At 40.0% G+C, this 14,230-nt stretch overlaps 3 protein-coding genes and 1 long non-coding RNA gene across 7 annotated transcripts in view; 3 read left to right on the forward strand and 1 right to left on the reverse strand.

Moving 5' to 3' along the window:
* Positions 1 to 38: 38 nt before the first annotated feature.
* Positions 39 to 1,090, forward strand: LOC6032824 (nurim homolog). The gene is made up of 3 exons (XM_001843309.2): positions 39 to 474; positions 536 to 840; positions 901 to 1,090. Exons 1-3 carry the CDS (start codon positions 148 to 150, stop codon positions 1,034 to 1,036), a joined length of 768 nt encoding a protein of 255 aa, XP_001843361.1. The 5' UTR covers positions 39 to 147; the 3' UTR covers positions 1,037 to 1,090.
* Positions 1,091 to 1,369: 279 nt separating this feature from the next.
* On the forward strand, positions 1,370 to 2,261 carry LOC6032823. Its single transcript, XM_001843308.2, has 3 exons — positions 1,370 to 1,638; positions 1,727 to 1,932; positions 1,994 to 2,261. Exons 1-3 carry the CDS (start codon positions 1,448 to 1,450, stop codon positions 2,170 to 2,172), a joined length of 576 nt encoding a protein of 191 aa, XP_001843360.2. The 5' UTR covers positions 1,370 to 1,447; the 3' UTR covers positions 2,173 to 2,261.
* A 386-nt stretch (positions 2,262 to 2,647) lies between these two features.
* LOC6032822 lies at positions 2,648 to 5,228 on the forward strand. 3 transcript variants are annotated; one of them, XM_038264469.1, is made up of 4 exons: positions 2,755 to 2,839; positions 2,911 to 2,961; positions 3,021 to 3,877; positions 3,937 to 5,228. In XM_038264469.1, the coding sequence occupies exons 2-4, from the start codon at positions 2,933 to 2,935 to the stop codon at positions 5,163 to 5,165; spliced, it is 2,115 nt and encodes a 704-aa protein (XP_038120397.1). In that variant the 5' UTR covers positions 2,755 to 2,839; positions 2,911 to 2,932; the 3' UTR covers positions 5,166 to 5,228. The 3 variants fall into 3 exon arrangements, with proteins under 3 accessions (XP_038120396.1, XP_001843359.2, XP_038120397.1); XM_038264468.1 differs by having other exon boundaries at positions 2,648 to 2,839; positions 2,911 to 3,877; XM_001843307.2 differs by having other exon boundaries at positions 2,648 to 2,839; positions 2,911 to 3,877; positions 3,955 to 5,228.
* Positions 5,229 to 8,629: 3,401 nt separating this feature from the next.
* Positions 8,630 to 14,230, reverse strand: part of LOC119770184 — a 99,303-nt gene continuing 93,702 nt past the window's right edge. Inside the window, exon 5 of one of the 2 annotated variants that reach the window (XR_005278702.1) lies at positions 8,630 to 9,106. This is a non-coding gene — a long non-coding RNA (uncharacterized LOC119770184). Of the gene's footprint in view, positions 9,107 to 9,961; positions 10,516 to 14,230 lie in introns of those variants that run through there. The other variant, XR_005278701.1, reaches the window with a different exon arrangement.

Genomic DNA, 14,230 nt, shown 5'->3' on the forward strand with positions numbered 1-14,230 from the left:
CTAAGATAATTTTACTAACTTTTGTTTCAGTGTAGTTTTCTGTTTACTTTGAAGTTTGTTTCGTTACGGGTCGGCGTCTGTTCCTGATTTTGGAACCACAATTTTGAAAATTTATTTTATTAGTTCAAAAATTAGGGAAAAATCAAAATGATGTCGTTTCGGCAAATCGTATGTTTTATTCTGTCGCTTTTATCGTTTATTTCGGTATTTTATTCGGTTGGCCGATTGGCTTTATTTTTGGCCGCGCCCGTGCAGAGGAATTCCAAAGATGTCCTGCTTCAGAATCTGCTTGACGATCAATCTTTACTAAAAGTTACGCTCTTTTCGCTGCTTTTTAATGCAATTTGGATAGTTTTGTTTGTGCTGCAGCACAGCTTCATGAAAACGGAAGCGGTGAAAAATGTGTGGCGAAAGCTGGGCCTCGAACTGGCGGAACGAAGCATCTACAACATCTGTTCGGCGTATTGCTTGCTGGTAAGTTTTGGATCTAAGAAACTTTACATTCTTGCATTAAAATTCACATTATTAATTTCAGATTCTGCTTAAAAATTGGAAAACCACTCAATCGTACCAGCTGTGGTTTGTCGACGTTCAATCCAGTTCCACGCTTTGGTGGACATTCGTCGCCGCTCACATCCTCTCCTGGGTCGTTGTCTACGCCGGAAGTTTGCTGATGGATTTGCCGGAAATGATTGGGCTGAAACAGATCTACTACGACGTGAACGACCTTGCACCTCCGATGAGCTACAAATCGCGCGAACTCCGCAGTTTATACAACCGTATGCGCCATCCTTCTTTCGTGGGATTATCCGTAGTGCTGTGGATTACCAATTGTATGAGGTGAGTTTACGAGAATCTGTAGCGAACCTGATTTTAAATTTTTGTTATTTTTTTTTGTAGTCTTGATCGTCTTTTGCTCGCCGTTATTTGGACCGCCTACATGTATTTGTCTTGGAATACAAACAGAACAGACTTGGAATACCAAAAATACCAGCTATCCAGAAAGAAGGTCGAATTGGCCGGAGTTAGCGAGTAATAGATTGTGTGCCTCTTGAATAAATATTCACTATTTATTTATATCAAAAACTAATTTCTAAGGCTACCAAATCATAACTTTTTTTTTCCACGCGCTGCCATTAATATTAACAATATATTTCCTTTTAAAAAATCTTGTATTTTCTACACCAATTTGAGAAATCCTTTGACCGCGTCTCAAGACAAATATTTAATGTGAAGCACATTTGCTCACTACGAACAGTGTATGAATAAACATTGAAACAAGAATGGACTCAAAACGGATGGAATGAAAGCTACTGATCAACATATGCGTTGATTTTAGTATTCTCTCGCACTCTTCCTCTCCCAAGCATCTTGACGCTCACATATTCTACGCCCTCCAGTGTTCGTTAGTCGGTTTATCCAGTCAGATCGGAGAGTGACTTAAATCATGGCCAGCATCGTATCGCGATTCCTCAAACGCCGTTTCACACTTGCAGCATTGTCCATAATTTTATACTGGATACTTTCATCGCCGTACAACACGTTCGAAACCGAAATCGTCCTGCACGGGACCAAGCCGGAAGTCGTGTGGGAATACGTGGCCGATTTCAGCAAAATGAAAACCCTGAATCCCACCATGTAAGTGAAAAGTCGCATGCGCAAACACTTCCTGTTTGAGCGGGGCGGAGGAGAAATTTGATAACAATTTGGAGGAATGTCGTTACAGCTTGGATTTCAACATTGTGAAAGATCACGGCAACGTCCATCACTGGCAGTACTCGGTAGAGTATACGGAACGACTGTCCCACTGGCCGTACTCGAAAAACGTAGCACTTGGCCATTTCTCCGTGCGTAAGCTACCGGAAGCAGAGGGCGGACAGTATTCTGTGGCTTCAACTCATAAAACCTGCTTTCTTTTGGGACTGTTTTGCTGTAGGTGTTTTAAAGGTCATTTTTATAGAATCCAGATGTTAATAAAATTTTATTTTTATAGTAAACTCTGAAGGCGAATTCAAGATATCGTACCTCAACGAGCACGACACATACTGCCAGGAGACTGTGAAATATCAGTGTCCGTTTTTGTTTGGACGATTCTGCCGGCGAGAAGTGGAATATCAGCGAACGGCCATCATGGGAAACCTGCAAAAGCATTTCAAAGTAAAAACGCATTGAAAAGTTAGTGAATTTTTTGCCATTCTTAAGTTTAGATGAAATAAAATAATTTTGATGTTTAAACTATTTCGAAATAGCTTGAAGTTGAAGCAACGTTTTTTTTAAATTTAGTACAATCTGCCAGATATTGGTACAGTACGGTAGCCACCAATGTCACTCAATCGGAAACTGGCAGCACTGCCAGCCAAAAAGCTCTCTCCCACACTGCAAGGCATGGCTTTCTACCTAAGGTACTCGCGATTGAGTGTGTAGTAGTGGGTTGTCAAAATCGATATCTCTGACTCTCTCACTCCACTGACACTGACTTTGTTTATGTTTTGGTTTTCCGGGCACGGTCCATTGTTCGTTTGTTATTGTTTTGGTTTTAGTGGCACGGAGTCATGCACTCACACTAATGCAAAGCAAGATCGCGAGTACCTATGATATACAGCCTTGACTGCAAGGGGTGATTCACGGTTGCACTTTTGACAGTTGTCTTTGTGTTTGTAAATATTCGATTGCCACCAAAATCATGCTGGTCCAGGGTCTTCTTCCGTGATTCATTCAGTTCCGCTCAATGGAAGGACCCAACCTGGACCACTCGACTGCGATTCCGGGATCGGTAGTGGAGAAATTGGCGCCCCATCAGCTCGAAGGAATTCGGATTATTCACCGCGGACTGGCACAGGTAAAAACTTGACTTAAAAAATTAGGCTAAGCCAAATGGTGAAATGGACTTATATTGATTGCGTTTTACAGAATAACGGGTTTATTCTGAACGATGAATCAGGCCTGGGGAAAACGCACCAGGTAATCGGGTATTTATCGGCCGTAAGTGCAAGCTCTGATAAGATTGCAATAATCTGCAGCAGTTTGCAGAGGATACATCACTGGATTTATCACATTGAACTGCTTACTAAATTGGACTTTACTGTTGCTGGAGAAAACATTGGTTTATCAGATTATGCATATCATCAGATAGTTCTTACAACGAGCGAAAATTTCCATCTTCTATCTAAGCAAGTTGCAATCAAATTGCTCGTAATTGATGAAACAAAAGGAACCAAATTTGACACCGCGTTGCTCAAAGCAATAGCAAATTTTACCACGGCGAAAAAGTTGTTTCTCCAAAGCAATAGTTTGATAGACGATCTCCCAGATTTTTCAACAAGACTGAAGATTTGCCGTGTGCAGTATTTTGCGGAAATACTGCAAGATTTAATTAACCAGATACTTCTATCGAAGCGATCGCCCAAAAAGGCGCAAAAGTTGAAGCTTTTCTTCCTGACCAGAAGTGTCTACATCCGGCGTTTCAAGTCAAACTACAAGCGAGATCTTCCTTTGGTCGAAAAGGGCACGTTCAAGTCTAACCTTGAGGCTTGGAAACTTGCAAGAGGATTCCAAATTGAACCCGAAGCCGTACCAACTCAAAGATTTGCTGAGTTCACCATGGACACCATTGAAGCGAAGAAACCCGTCTTGGAACCATTCGACGGAGGAGAACACGCGACTGAAGCCGACGAAGATGCTAGCTTGAATCGAGCACTGATTGGAGAGGAAGGCAACGAAGATGTCGATGCCGTGGAAGCAGCCACATTGGTTCATAAAGAGAGCGAACCGCTTTTCGATTTTGAAGCAAGCACGGAGGATATGCCACACTTGGTAGTGGAAAGCTCGGATTCCGAGAGCAAAGTGTCCACATGCACCGTTCCTGAGATGCCACAAGGTTAGTTTTGAAGCTATAAATTATATTTATTCCAAAATTTTGTTCAAAAATCCCAACAGTCTTGCACTTTATTCCAGGCTCTCCATCCAGATCTCCGGCCACAAACTTTGAAGTACCTGAAACGGAATCATCCTCACAGAAGACTGAACAACAAACGGACTCGGAAGGCTACCTCGAGTTCGGACAGGCCCTGGGTTGTTGCAACTCGGAATCGGAAATTTCCGCGGATACAGTCATTGGCAAAGCCGATCACCAGCCCTCGATTCTAGAGGAAAAGTACAACTTTCCGATCGATCGTTTTCTGCGCCGAAAGTCCTCGTCCTCGAGTGAGGCTCAGATTGTGTCAAAAGAAAGTGTCGCCAAAAGCCCAGCCGTATTTGTGTCCAGCTCAAGCTCGAACGGTCCAGCACGGGAAAAATCGCCTGATTTGTTTACCGATACCGAAGATGAGCTGGATGAGACGGCAAAGAAAGACTCAATCGACGATACGATAACAAAGCTGCTTATGAAAAGTCCTGTTGATTTGGACAAAACAGTGTCTCAACCCGCCCCCAAATTCCCAAAGAATAACGTAAGCACGCCAATATCTAAGCTCATTCACGCACAACTGCAAACAACACCCGGAAGTTCAACCCAAGACGCCTCGTCCGATGACATGTTTGCCGATGTAACGGTACGAAAAGCTGCAGATCCCAACCGCACGGACGTGTTCGAAATAACCGACAACAACGCGTTTGGCAACCAAATTTTAGTACACACCGAACGAGCCTGCATGTCCCCGCTGCAGCAAGACTCGGAATCCGATGTTCAATTCGTAAGTGTGGTTCGCCAACCGGACGATCCGATCGAGATCGTAGATCTAGACACGGAAGTGAGCACACCGAAAAGTCAAACCGGAAGAAATGTGCATAAAACGCCATCGACGACCGGTTCGGGCGGAACTCCCCGTGGCTGGTTGACCAAGAGTAGCCGCCACTCATCGGACGGTGGTTCGCCGCGTACACCAACAAACTCAAAACGCTCAACCAAGTGCCGCCGAAGCGACCACGGCAGTGGAAGTGGCTTCAAGCGTAAGAAACTTGATAACTGGTTCCAAGACGATGACGATCGCGGTGCGGACGGCGAACGAGCTTCGACGAGCGTGAACAAACGAAAATCGGCTCCGGGAGGAAGCGGAGGTGGCAGTAGGAAGGTCTCGCCGCGGAAAAAGTGTTTCCAAGAGAGGGTTTTACACCGATTTAATCAAATTCTAGTGTCACCAACGGGGTTTGATAGTGACTTTGAATAAGTGTGTCTGTTTTTTTTTGCAGTTGAGTATTATTAATAAAACATGTTTACCTACAATAAAGCATTGCAATGTGTTTCCTTGCTACTACTCTAAAATAATACTTTATTCGATTTAATGGGATTTAAAAAAAACAGCGATTTGAATTACATTTTATCAATTGATATAAATATGATATGAATACAACTTCCTCGGCTGCTGTGCAACCATGCTCATCCTCCTTATTTAGACCCCAAATATAAACGTGGGTGCGGGTTGCTTAAAATGATTCCATACCATTTATATCCGGTATTTTATGTAGGGACCATCCTCATCCATAAACCACGTGGACACTTGTCTTTGGAAATCTCAACCCCCTTCGTCCGGTATTTTATGTAGGGACCATCCTCATCCATAAACCACGTGGACACTTGTCTTTGGAAATCTCAACCCCCTTCGTGATCAATTGTCCATACAAAAAAACTTGTTTGTATTGAGCGTGGACAATCTCCATACAAACAAGTTTTGCTAGAACTTTTCAGTTTTTGTTTTGAAATGGAATACTATTCGATTCTTTTATTTTTGGTACAGAAAATTAGGCTGTTTTGTCGTTCAATAAAGACAGTCAAAGTAAGTGGTTTAACGACGAAATTGCAAAAATATTTTTTTGCAATTCCGCTGTGAAACTGTCAACTTTTCCTGTCCTTCTGAAGAAATGAAACGGCCTACTTTTTCCTACCAAAAATAACAGAATCGAATAGCAACACTTTTCAAAATAAATGCTTAAAAGTTCTACTTTTCAGCACTGAAATGAGTGCTGAAAAGTTGAACTTTTCAGCACTTGTTTCGAAAAGTAAAACTTTTCAACATTTTTTTTATTTAAACGATTTATTGAAAACATACATGAAAATTTTACTTAAAATTTCACTCAATGGGTGTTTTTCGGAATTGCAAAAAATATTGTATGGAACTCGTTGCAAAACTTGATTTTTTTCAACACTCGTCGTATTTATCCAACTCGGTGAACCTCGTTGGATAAATGTACGACTCGTGCTGAAAAAATCCTCTTTTTGCAACTTGTTGCATAAACTACTATTTGCAATTCCGTCGTGAAACTACTTACTTTTCCTGTCATTCTTGAACGACGAAATAGCCTACTTTTCTGTACCAAAAATAACAGAATCGAATAGCAACACTTTTTAAAATAAATGCTGAAAAGTTCTACTTTTCAGCACTGAAATCGGTGCTGAAAAGTTGAACTTTTCAGCACTTGTTTCGAAAAGTAACACTTTTCAACATTTTTTTGATTTAAACGATTTATTGACAAAATACATGAAAATTTGACTTAAAATTTCACTCAATGGGTGTTTTTCGGAATTGCAAAAAATGTTGTACTCGTTGCAAAATTGATTTTTTCAGCACTCGTCGTATTTATCCAACTCGGTGAACCTCGTTGGATAAATGTACGACTCGTGCTGAAAAAATTCTCTTTTTGCAACTTGTTGCATAAACTACTATTTTAGCTAAACCACTTACTTTTCCTGTCATTCTCGATCGACGAAATGGCCTACTTTTCTATACCAAAAATAACAGATTTCAAAATTAATACCTTTGAAAAGTAACAAATGTTCGAATAGTGCTGAAAAAATCTTCTTTTTGCAACTTGTTGCATAAACTACTATTTCGAGTTATTACAGTGATGAAGACAAGCATATTTACGTGAATGGTGCCAAATGTTGACTACTAAAAACGTTGAAAAATTACACTTTTTGAGAAATTTTACCTTCTAGACAAGAACTATCTCCACGATTTTAAAATTTGGGCATAATAAATACTTTTTAACAAAAAGAAAAAAGAAAAAAAAACTGAACAATCAAATTCTCATCCCTCTCTACCACTGTCAAATGATGGCATTTTTTTTCATCTTAAACACAACTAAGAAAAAAAAATATTAAATATATTTGAAATTATTAGAAAATTTCGCAACACTTTAATTTTCAAAATATTAAAAATCGAATTAACAGTTTCCGAGATATTTTTAGTTGAAACTACGTGACACTTACAGAAATTCATTTTCATCGATTTGAATTCTTTTAAGGCAGGGTCTGCCCGATTTTCAAAGTTCCAGAGAAAAAAACAAAATCTCAGCATTCATATGGAAAAACTAATTATGCATAATGACTTCTTTTGACATGCACAGACTGACAATGATTCATCTAAATAAAAAAAATAAAAAATTTGAAGATCTTGATTTTTTTTTCGAAATTATAAAAATACTACCGTAAACTGGGGTCAATCGGGACACATGGGGCGGATTGGGACAGCATTTTTAACCATGTTGGAGCACAATATTTTGATTTTTTTTGTTGGTTTCGGTTAGAACAGACTCAGGTCAACATAATGTGTACGTCCATTTTCAAATTTAAAAGCTTTAAGTTCTCTAAAAACTGCTGTCCCTATTCAGACTGTAGTCCCGATTCACCCCAGATTACGGTATTGACTTTAATTTCCGCACTATTAACACCACCTTCCGGGGGGAAATCGAAAATTTTGCCTTTTTCCGTACCTTTAAAAAAGTCATGCATTGGGGTGGTTCAAATCCGGGTTTTCTCGGGGCTAGTCCCTGAAATCAAAGATTGGCCCATCACTGGGCTAAATTCCTCCCTCTTGAAGTTTGTATGGGAAAAATCGTCAAAATGTATGGAGAAAAGCAACAGTTTCAGTTTTTTACCTGTGGAAGCCGCAATAACTCCAATTCTTGCCAATTCCTGAAGACATCATGTTTTTTTTATTGTTTTTGATAAGGCTGGTGCAAAATTTATTTAAAGTTTTTGTCTCCCCCCTTCAAAATTGGCCCGAAAAATCAAGGGACAAAAAAAAAACATTTTTTTTTTAAAACTTCAAAATTTCAATGGAAATTGTTTTCTGAAACCAATTTAAAATGCGTTTCCCTGCGTTTAGAATAACTTTTAGCATGTTTGAGTTGATTTAAAAATCTTTTAATTTTCGATGTTTAAGTTTATTTCAATATTATTTTTTTTTGTCCCCCTAGACCTCGGCTAGAGCCGAGGGACAAAAACTTTGAAAAATATTTGCATCGGCCTAAACGGCTTCCGAAAAACTTTTTAGCAAAAAATCCTAAAAATATGGTGTCTTGGGGAAAGTTTTTTTTCCAAATTTAATGAAGTTCTTAGTTCCCATTTTCTTTTCACCATATTGTACATCTTTCTCTGTAGACATTTATTTTTTTACAAATATTATTTTTATGTTCCTATACTTTTTGGACAAAATTTAGAGAGGGTACAAAAATTGAAAGAAAATTTGCATTGGCATTGAATGTTGCTTAAATTCTCCTTTTTTTGGGACTTTCAGATCTTATATGGAATTGTCATCACAAAAAAGTAAATCTATTTTTAAAGGATTTTTTATGTATTTTTTTCAGTTCATTCACTTGTTCCGTTTAACATTAGTAAACACTGAACTGAATTTTTGCGCTGTTGAAAGCTAATCCATGCATCTTTAAATTTATTTTAGAAATCACTTAATTTTCTGTTGTTTAATTATTCCGAGCCACGGATGTCCAGTCACAACTCTTGGGTATCTTGAATCATACAAGAATTGCGTTTGGACAATCAGAGCTAGAAAATTTCCGACACAGCACAGCCTCTTCCTCCCACACTCACACATGTGAGGAAAAAAAAAACGTAGGGATATGATTCCGTTTTACGACACGTGACTCCGATTGCACCTGGTGGCTAGTGCCACGTGACAAAAGCATCGACGATAACGACCTCTCGCCCCCACGCGTACTCTCCCGAAGAGCTATTTTGGGGATTTTCGTTCGGGTGGTGGTGATATTTGCCAGCCATCGTTGACTCTCGACAATAACCGTAAGAACACCCTAATGCGCGCGCCATCCAAGAAGGGTCGAGTTTTAAAGTTGGTTTTGATTGCTTTTTCATTGCCTGCAACAAGAAAAGGTTGGAGTGTTTAGGGTTAGTGTTTCTCACTTTCAACAGGACTCAGTGGGTGTTGGCTTATGGTGTTTGAATATGGGGTAAAAACTTTATTTTTTTCTGTCTATTTTCGATTATAGATATTGAGATAAAAGAGAGTATATTTTTTATTATTTCACCGGTTAAAATAGAGAAGCGAATGTGTCTGAATCAAATGTTTGTTTTCAAAACTTTGGAAGTCTGTCGAATCGAGATTGTTCTCGTTCCCTGCTGGCTTTTATCTTCTGCTGAACCATGATTGCTGGGAAAATCTAGTTTTAGTTTCTTTTTTTTCACGCTCTGGCTGGCTGGGGTTGTTTGCTGCCACTATTGTGAGGCTGGCTTGGGTATTATTTTCACCGTCTAGGGAAGAAAAACTTTCCACCGAACGGTATTTTTATGGAGATTTCGGAAAAAGTTTGCCCCCTCGTTCCAACGCTGCAAACAATTTGTGCAGTCTACGGAGAAGTGTCTGTTTATTTCATTTTATTAATATTGTCTCCTCGGTGTTGTATGATGTTTGGGTGTTTTTGGATCACGCTGGGTGAGAGTTTGAATGTTTTTTTTCTTCTTCTTATTCGCAAACGATCAAGGGGCAAAACTTTTGACTTGGCAAAAATGGCTGCTCGAAGCTCGGACTAGTAACATGATGCATGAATGTCCATAGGATGTGAAAGAACCAGAAGCAAACCTTAAAGTAGTTCGAGCAAATGAGAAACTTTGATAAGCTTATCATTAAACCAGAGGATGAAAAGACACACATGGCTAAGGCATAGCTTTGTTCTGTTGTATGTTATTCGGGGTAGACAGTAGGAAGAACTTTTGAAGGCTTAAGAATTTAAGTTTCTAATGCTTTCTATCCACAATAACAGTTCCCAGGCGGGTTGCTACTCGAGTTGATTTTGCAGTCATTATGTCGAACATCTCAATCATTTGAAACTTTTGCTTATCTGATTGGCCTTCACACTTGTTCCCATTTGCGCTTTAATCGGATTCGAACCTTTTTACCAACACCTCTGACTGACTGTCTGAGAACTCGTGCTGGCATGCGATTATTCCACAAACGACGACCCAAATACCACAGAGGAAAACTATTTTCACTCCCCACCTTTCGCATCCCAACGGCCACCGAGAGGAGTGTGCCATGTCGGGGAAATCCGGGGATTTAAAATTTTCACTCCGTCTTTCACGTCATTCCGGTTGGAAGTCTCCGCCTAATGATGTCTTCCTCGGGTGAAAATTAGAAATCGAGCTGAACGTTCACACGCCCTCATCTTGTTGGGTTTGGGGCTTCGTTCCGGCTGGCAGGGCGGGAAAAGCTTACAGGATTTGGTTGGTGACATGGATTTTCCGTTTTTCCATATTCAGTGTGGACTTATCTGCAAAGAAGTTAGGGGAGAAAGAAGCCGATTTAATTGATGATTGCCTCACAGATAAGAAAGAGAGCGGTAAGTTTTATTGATGATGATCAACTGTTACATAATCTTGCGCAAATGTGTTTTTTTAAATATTTTTTTTTTTATTTTGAAAATTAAACATTGTCCGTAAATAAACTTAATTAAACTAAGTTGTTTACACATAAAGTGCCATGTCCATAAAAACATCGAGTTTATGCGTAGTCCAGACTCGATTATCCGAAGGATTGGATTGGACTTTGGATAAAGAAATCAAATTATTCGCTCTACAGCATTGCCTTGGCGTTCTCGATTGTGAGATTCCTACTCGAAACTAAATGTCCGAAGGCTTGATTGTTGAGGCAATTGCAAACCTCTTTTTACACATAAGCTTCTATCCACCCCGGGATTCGAACTGACGACCTTTGGATTGTTAGTCCAACTGCCTACCAGCGACTCCACCGAGGCAGGACCTAGGGAGACGACTTCTACACCTGGACTGAGCTAACGATCTAACGCTCTAGGTTAGACCGGGGCCAACATTTACTTCCCCATCCGACGGAAGGCTGGTCAGACAAATCTCGTCTCGAAAAATGCCACCGGGACCATCTGGATTCGAACCCAAGCCGACTAGGTGAGAGGCAACCACGCTTACCCCTACACCACGGTCCCGGATAAATTATAAAAAAATATATCAATTTTTGTATTTTTTGTATTTTTGCCTTCCTCACCTCACTGAGGAAAGGCTATAAAATCACTCGAAAAATGAACTTGTTAAATAGGCCCCGTAGACCCACCTTCACGTATACCTATCGACTCAGAATCAAATCCTGAGCACATGTCTGTGTGTGTGGATGGGCGTAGATTTTTACTTTAACATTAAATTAGATTCTGCGATCCCATTTTGGTCAAATATGAATGGGTGTATTTTTTCAACATTTCATCATCGCCATTTTAGTTGGATTTAAAAATCATCAATCACCTTTTCAAAGAGAAATTTTTACGAGGCCTGCGAACAATCGAGTCTGAACTGTACTTTGAATAAACGATCCGTTTTTCTTTCCCCACATTGTTGCTCCCGGCTAAAGTTTCCACTTTCAGGTATTTTTGCACCGCCCCCAACAACCATCGAGTGTAGAGTAATAGATGGTATTCACACAAAACGCTGCTGTTCTGCTCGATTGCATCGCTTATGTGCAGATTAGAAGACAGAGATTATGCAAATTTGATACCACCCAGAAGGAATCGACTTACGTTTCCAACCTCTGACACATGCCTGCCGCCACCGCCAAGACGTCGTTGGGTGTCGACTTCCGGTTTAAAGCACTCTCATGTGTGTGTGTGTGTGTAGTGCGACATTTTGATTTGAGCTTTTGTTGAAAAAGTTTCGCAACAGTCGTGAAGCTCGTATGAGCTTCGATGGAGACGCAAGGTGGTTTGCCGACAACCGGAAGTGTTAAAAGGGTGCTGTATACAGCGACAAAAAAAAAACAAAAATCGCCGACAGACAAGAGCAGATAATGAAGCTAGTTTTTAATGGCACCAGCAGGAGCAATCAAAGCCCAAGTTTGCGACTGTGTGTGTGCTGCTGCTGGGGGCGGAAACGGAAGGAGGCAGGGGAAACTGTAAGCACTTTTAAGAGGAAGGATGCCGGAGAGCAATAATAAAACTGCGCGCATAAATAATTGCAAAAGTTGAACGTGCCATTTCCCCTTTGGGTGGCGGTGGTGGTCGTCGTGATTGTTGGCGTCAGCCGTCTCTCCCTGATCTGGTGCTGGTGGTGACGTTACTGTTTGAGGCTGGACGGGAGAGAAGGGGACGTTTTCTGGTAAACAACTCCGAGGCGAGCTTTCCCAAGGAAATCGACAGTTTCAAGCGAAGAAGGGTGTGGGCACTTATTTACAACGACGACCAAGCCCTGAGACCACTTGCTGTTTTGGGGCCTGGCACGGGGCGCAATCGCAGGGCGGAAGCGGATATGGACAAATGTAGAGCACTGGCAAAGAGAGAGAGAGATACAGAGAAAGGGAGAAAGAGTGATTACTCCCAGGAGCAGTTAAGCTCTTCCCGCACAGCGGTGATGAAGAAAAACAATTAAATTTTAATTTAATTTTTCATTTTCATTATTGCACAAATAATTGGGATTTAATTACGCAGAATGAAGCAAAACTACACGCAGCAGAAATCCTCGATGGAATGTGAAGCAAAAGTTGTTGCTTCGTTTACGCTGGATAGCTTTTGGGAGAACCTGCATACATATTTGAATGGTTCTGAAAATATTCCCCATCAACCTCCCACTTCATGGGGAGTAGGAGCAACACAATGATGAACAGTGTTCTGCATCGTTTCGAAAATCACTGCCTGGTTAAAGTTTTGACAGCTTTTCACAAAGTAGAAAAACGCATGGGAATCATACGAAAATGTTTTACCAGGTACTTATTGAAACTAGGGAAGCACATTTTGTAATTTCTCAAATAAAATATAAAAGTAATACCTTTATCATAGAAAAAAAAATGTAACATTTTTACAATCATCAAAATTGAACAAATTACACAACTTGAAATTTTTAAAGTTGATGCCAGTAAATGTTTCACTTTCGTCAAGAAGTGATAGATTTAGGATCCCTGAATACGCTTTATTCGACAGAATTGAACTTTAAAGAATTCTGTCAATAAATAAAATTGCAACCATGGGCACTCCCTTATTTTTGCTACCCCCATAGATAAACGTTGGTGCACACAAAAACTAAATCATTGCTCCGGATCAGATTTTGCATCATCTATAGTAAGAAGTTTAAATAAATCTTTTTTTTCTTTATTAGTTATACATGTTTAGTATGAAGGCTTATGAAGCAAATGGTTTCATTCGAAAAAAAAAAACTGATAATTGGATAGAAACAGAAAATAATTCTATTTTAAAATTCTAAAACAAGTACAAACTATATACAGTCGACTCTTTGGTGGTCAATCTTCCCGATCTCAATATTGCTCTGTTTACCGATGAATCTGCTTACACTGAAAAAATAATTCCCGTTATCGTGAATTGTGTTCATGAATTTGAGAACCACGAAGGAATTTATTCATGAGTATGGTGCATTTACTCTCTAAACGTGAATATACACTTTCGTGGTTCTCAAATTCATGAACACAATTCACGATTTAGAGAATTGAGTTCTTCCATGTACTTCGATTGTCTTCATTCCTCAATGCTGTCTCCTGCTTGAAGGATCTCTTTCTCAACAGTTACATGAAACATTTTTGTGATGATTGCCGATAAGAATAATGCTGTGATTTCAAATTTGTAAAAGATAAATTTAATTGAACATCTCTGCGATCCACCACAAAAACAACAAAGTTTAGCACGAACCATCGTCGTTCATTTCGTACCCAACTTTTGATGAGTACGAGATGGAATTTATTCATGCTAGCGTGCTTTTCCCGATCCTTCGGATTTCACAATCTACCAGCGAGGTTGCACTGGTGCTGTTGAAACTGCATCCCAATTTGTAATACATCTAACTTTCCCACGTGAGCCTGTCGTCGTCAAGTGGATGCCTTGCTAGTGGCACACATAAACACCCGCCAGAGTGTGACTTCATTTCCGTACAAAACCAGGAAACACGAGTACATATATTTCGGCACGTCGTCCCCCTACTAAGCATAACTCCCGTGCCAGTTTTCCACATTTCCCCGTCCAAAGT

Source organism: Culex quinquefasciatus, chromosome 3 (genome assembly GCF_015732765.1).
Source record: "Culex quinquefasciatus strain JHB chromosome 3, VPISU_Cqui_1.0_pri_paternal, whole genome shotgun sequence".
Classification (NCBI taxonomy): Eukaryota; Metazoa; Arthropoda; class Insecta; order Diptera; family Culicidae; genus Culex; species Culex quinquefasciatus.

Coding starts and splice junctions, on each gene's coding strand:
- LOC6032823 (XM_001843308.2), top strand. CDS start 1,448: ATGGCCAGCATCGTATCGCGATTCCTCAAACGCCGTTTCACACTTGCA. Junction 1,639..1,726: donor AAAACCCTGAATCCCACCAT/GTAAGTGAAAAG, acceptor ATGTCGTTACAG/CTTGGATTTCAACATTGTGA. Junction 1,933..1,993: donor TCTTTTGGGACTGTTTTGCT/GTAGGTGTTTTA, acceptor TTATTTTTATAG/TAAACTCTGAAGGCGAATTC.
- LOC6032824 (XM_001843309.2), top strand. CDS start 148: ATGATGTCGTTTCGGCAAATCGTATGTTTTATTCTGTCGCTTTTATCG. Junction 475..535: donor GTTCGGCGTATTGCTTGCTG/GTAAGTTTTGGA, acceptor TATTAATTTCAG/ATTCTGCTTAAAAATTGGAA. Junction 841..900: donor TGGATTACCAATTGTATGAG/GTGAGTTTACGA, acceptor TTTTTTTTGTAG/TCTTGATCGTCTTTTGCTCG.
- LOC6032822 (XM_038264468.1), top strand. CDS start 2,729: ATGGAAGGACCCAACCTGGACCACTCGACTGCGATTCCGGGATCGGTA. Junction 2,840..2,910: donor TTCACCGCGGACTGGCACAG/GTAAAAACTTGA, acceptor TGCGTTTTACAG/AATAACGGGTTTATTCTGAA. Junction 3,878..3,936: donor CGTTCCTGAGATGCCACAAG/GTTAGTTTTGAA, acceptor AAATCCCAACAG/TCTTGCACTTTATTCCAGGC.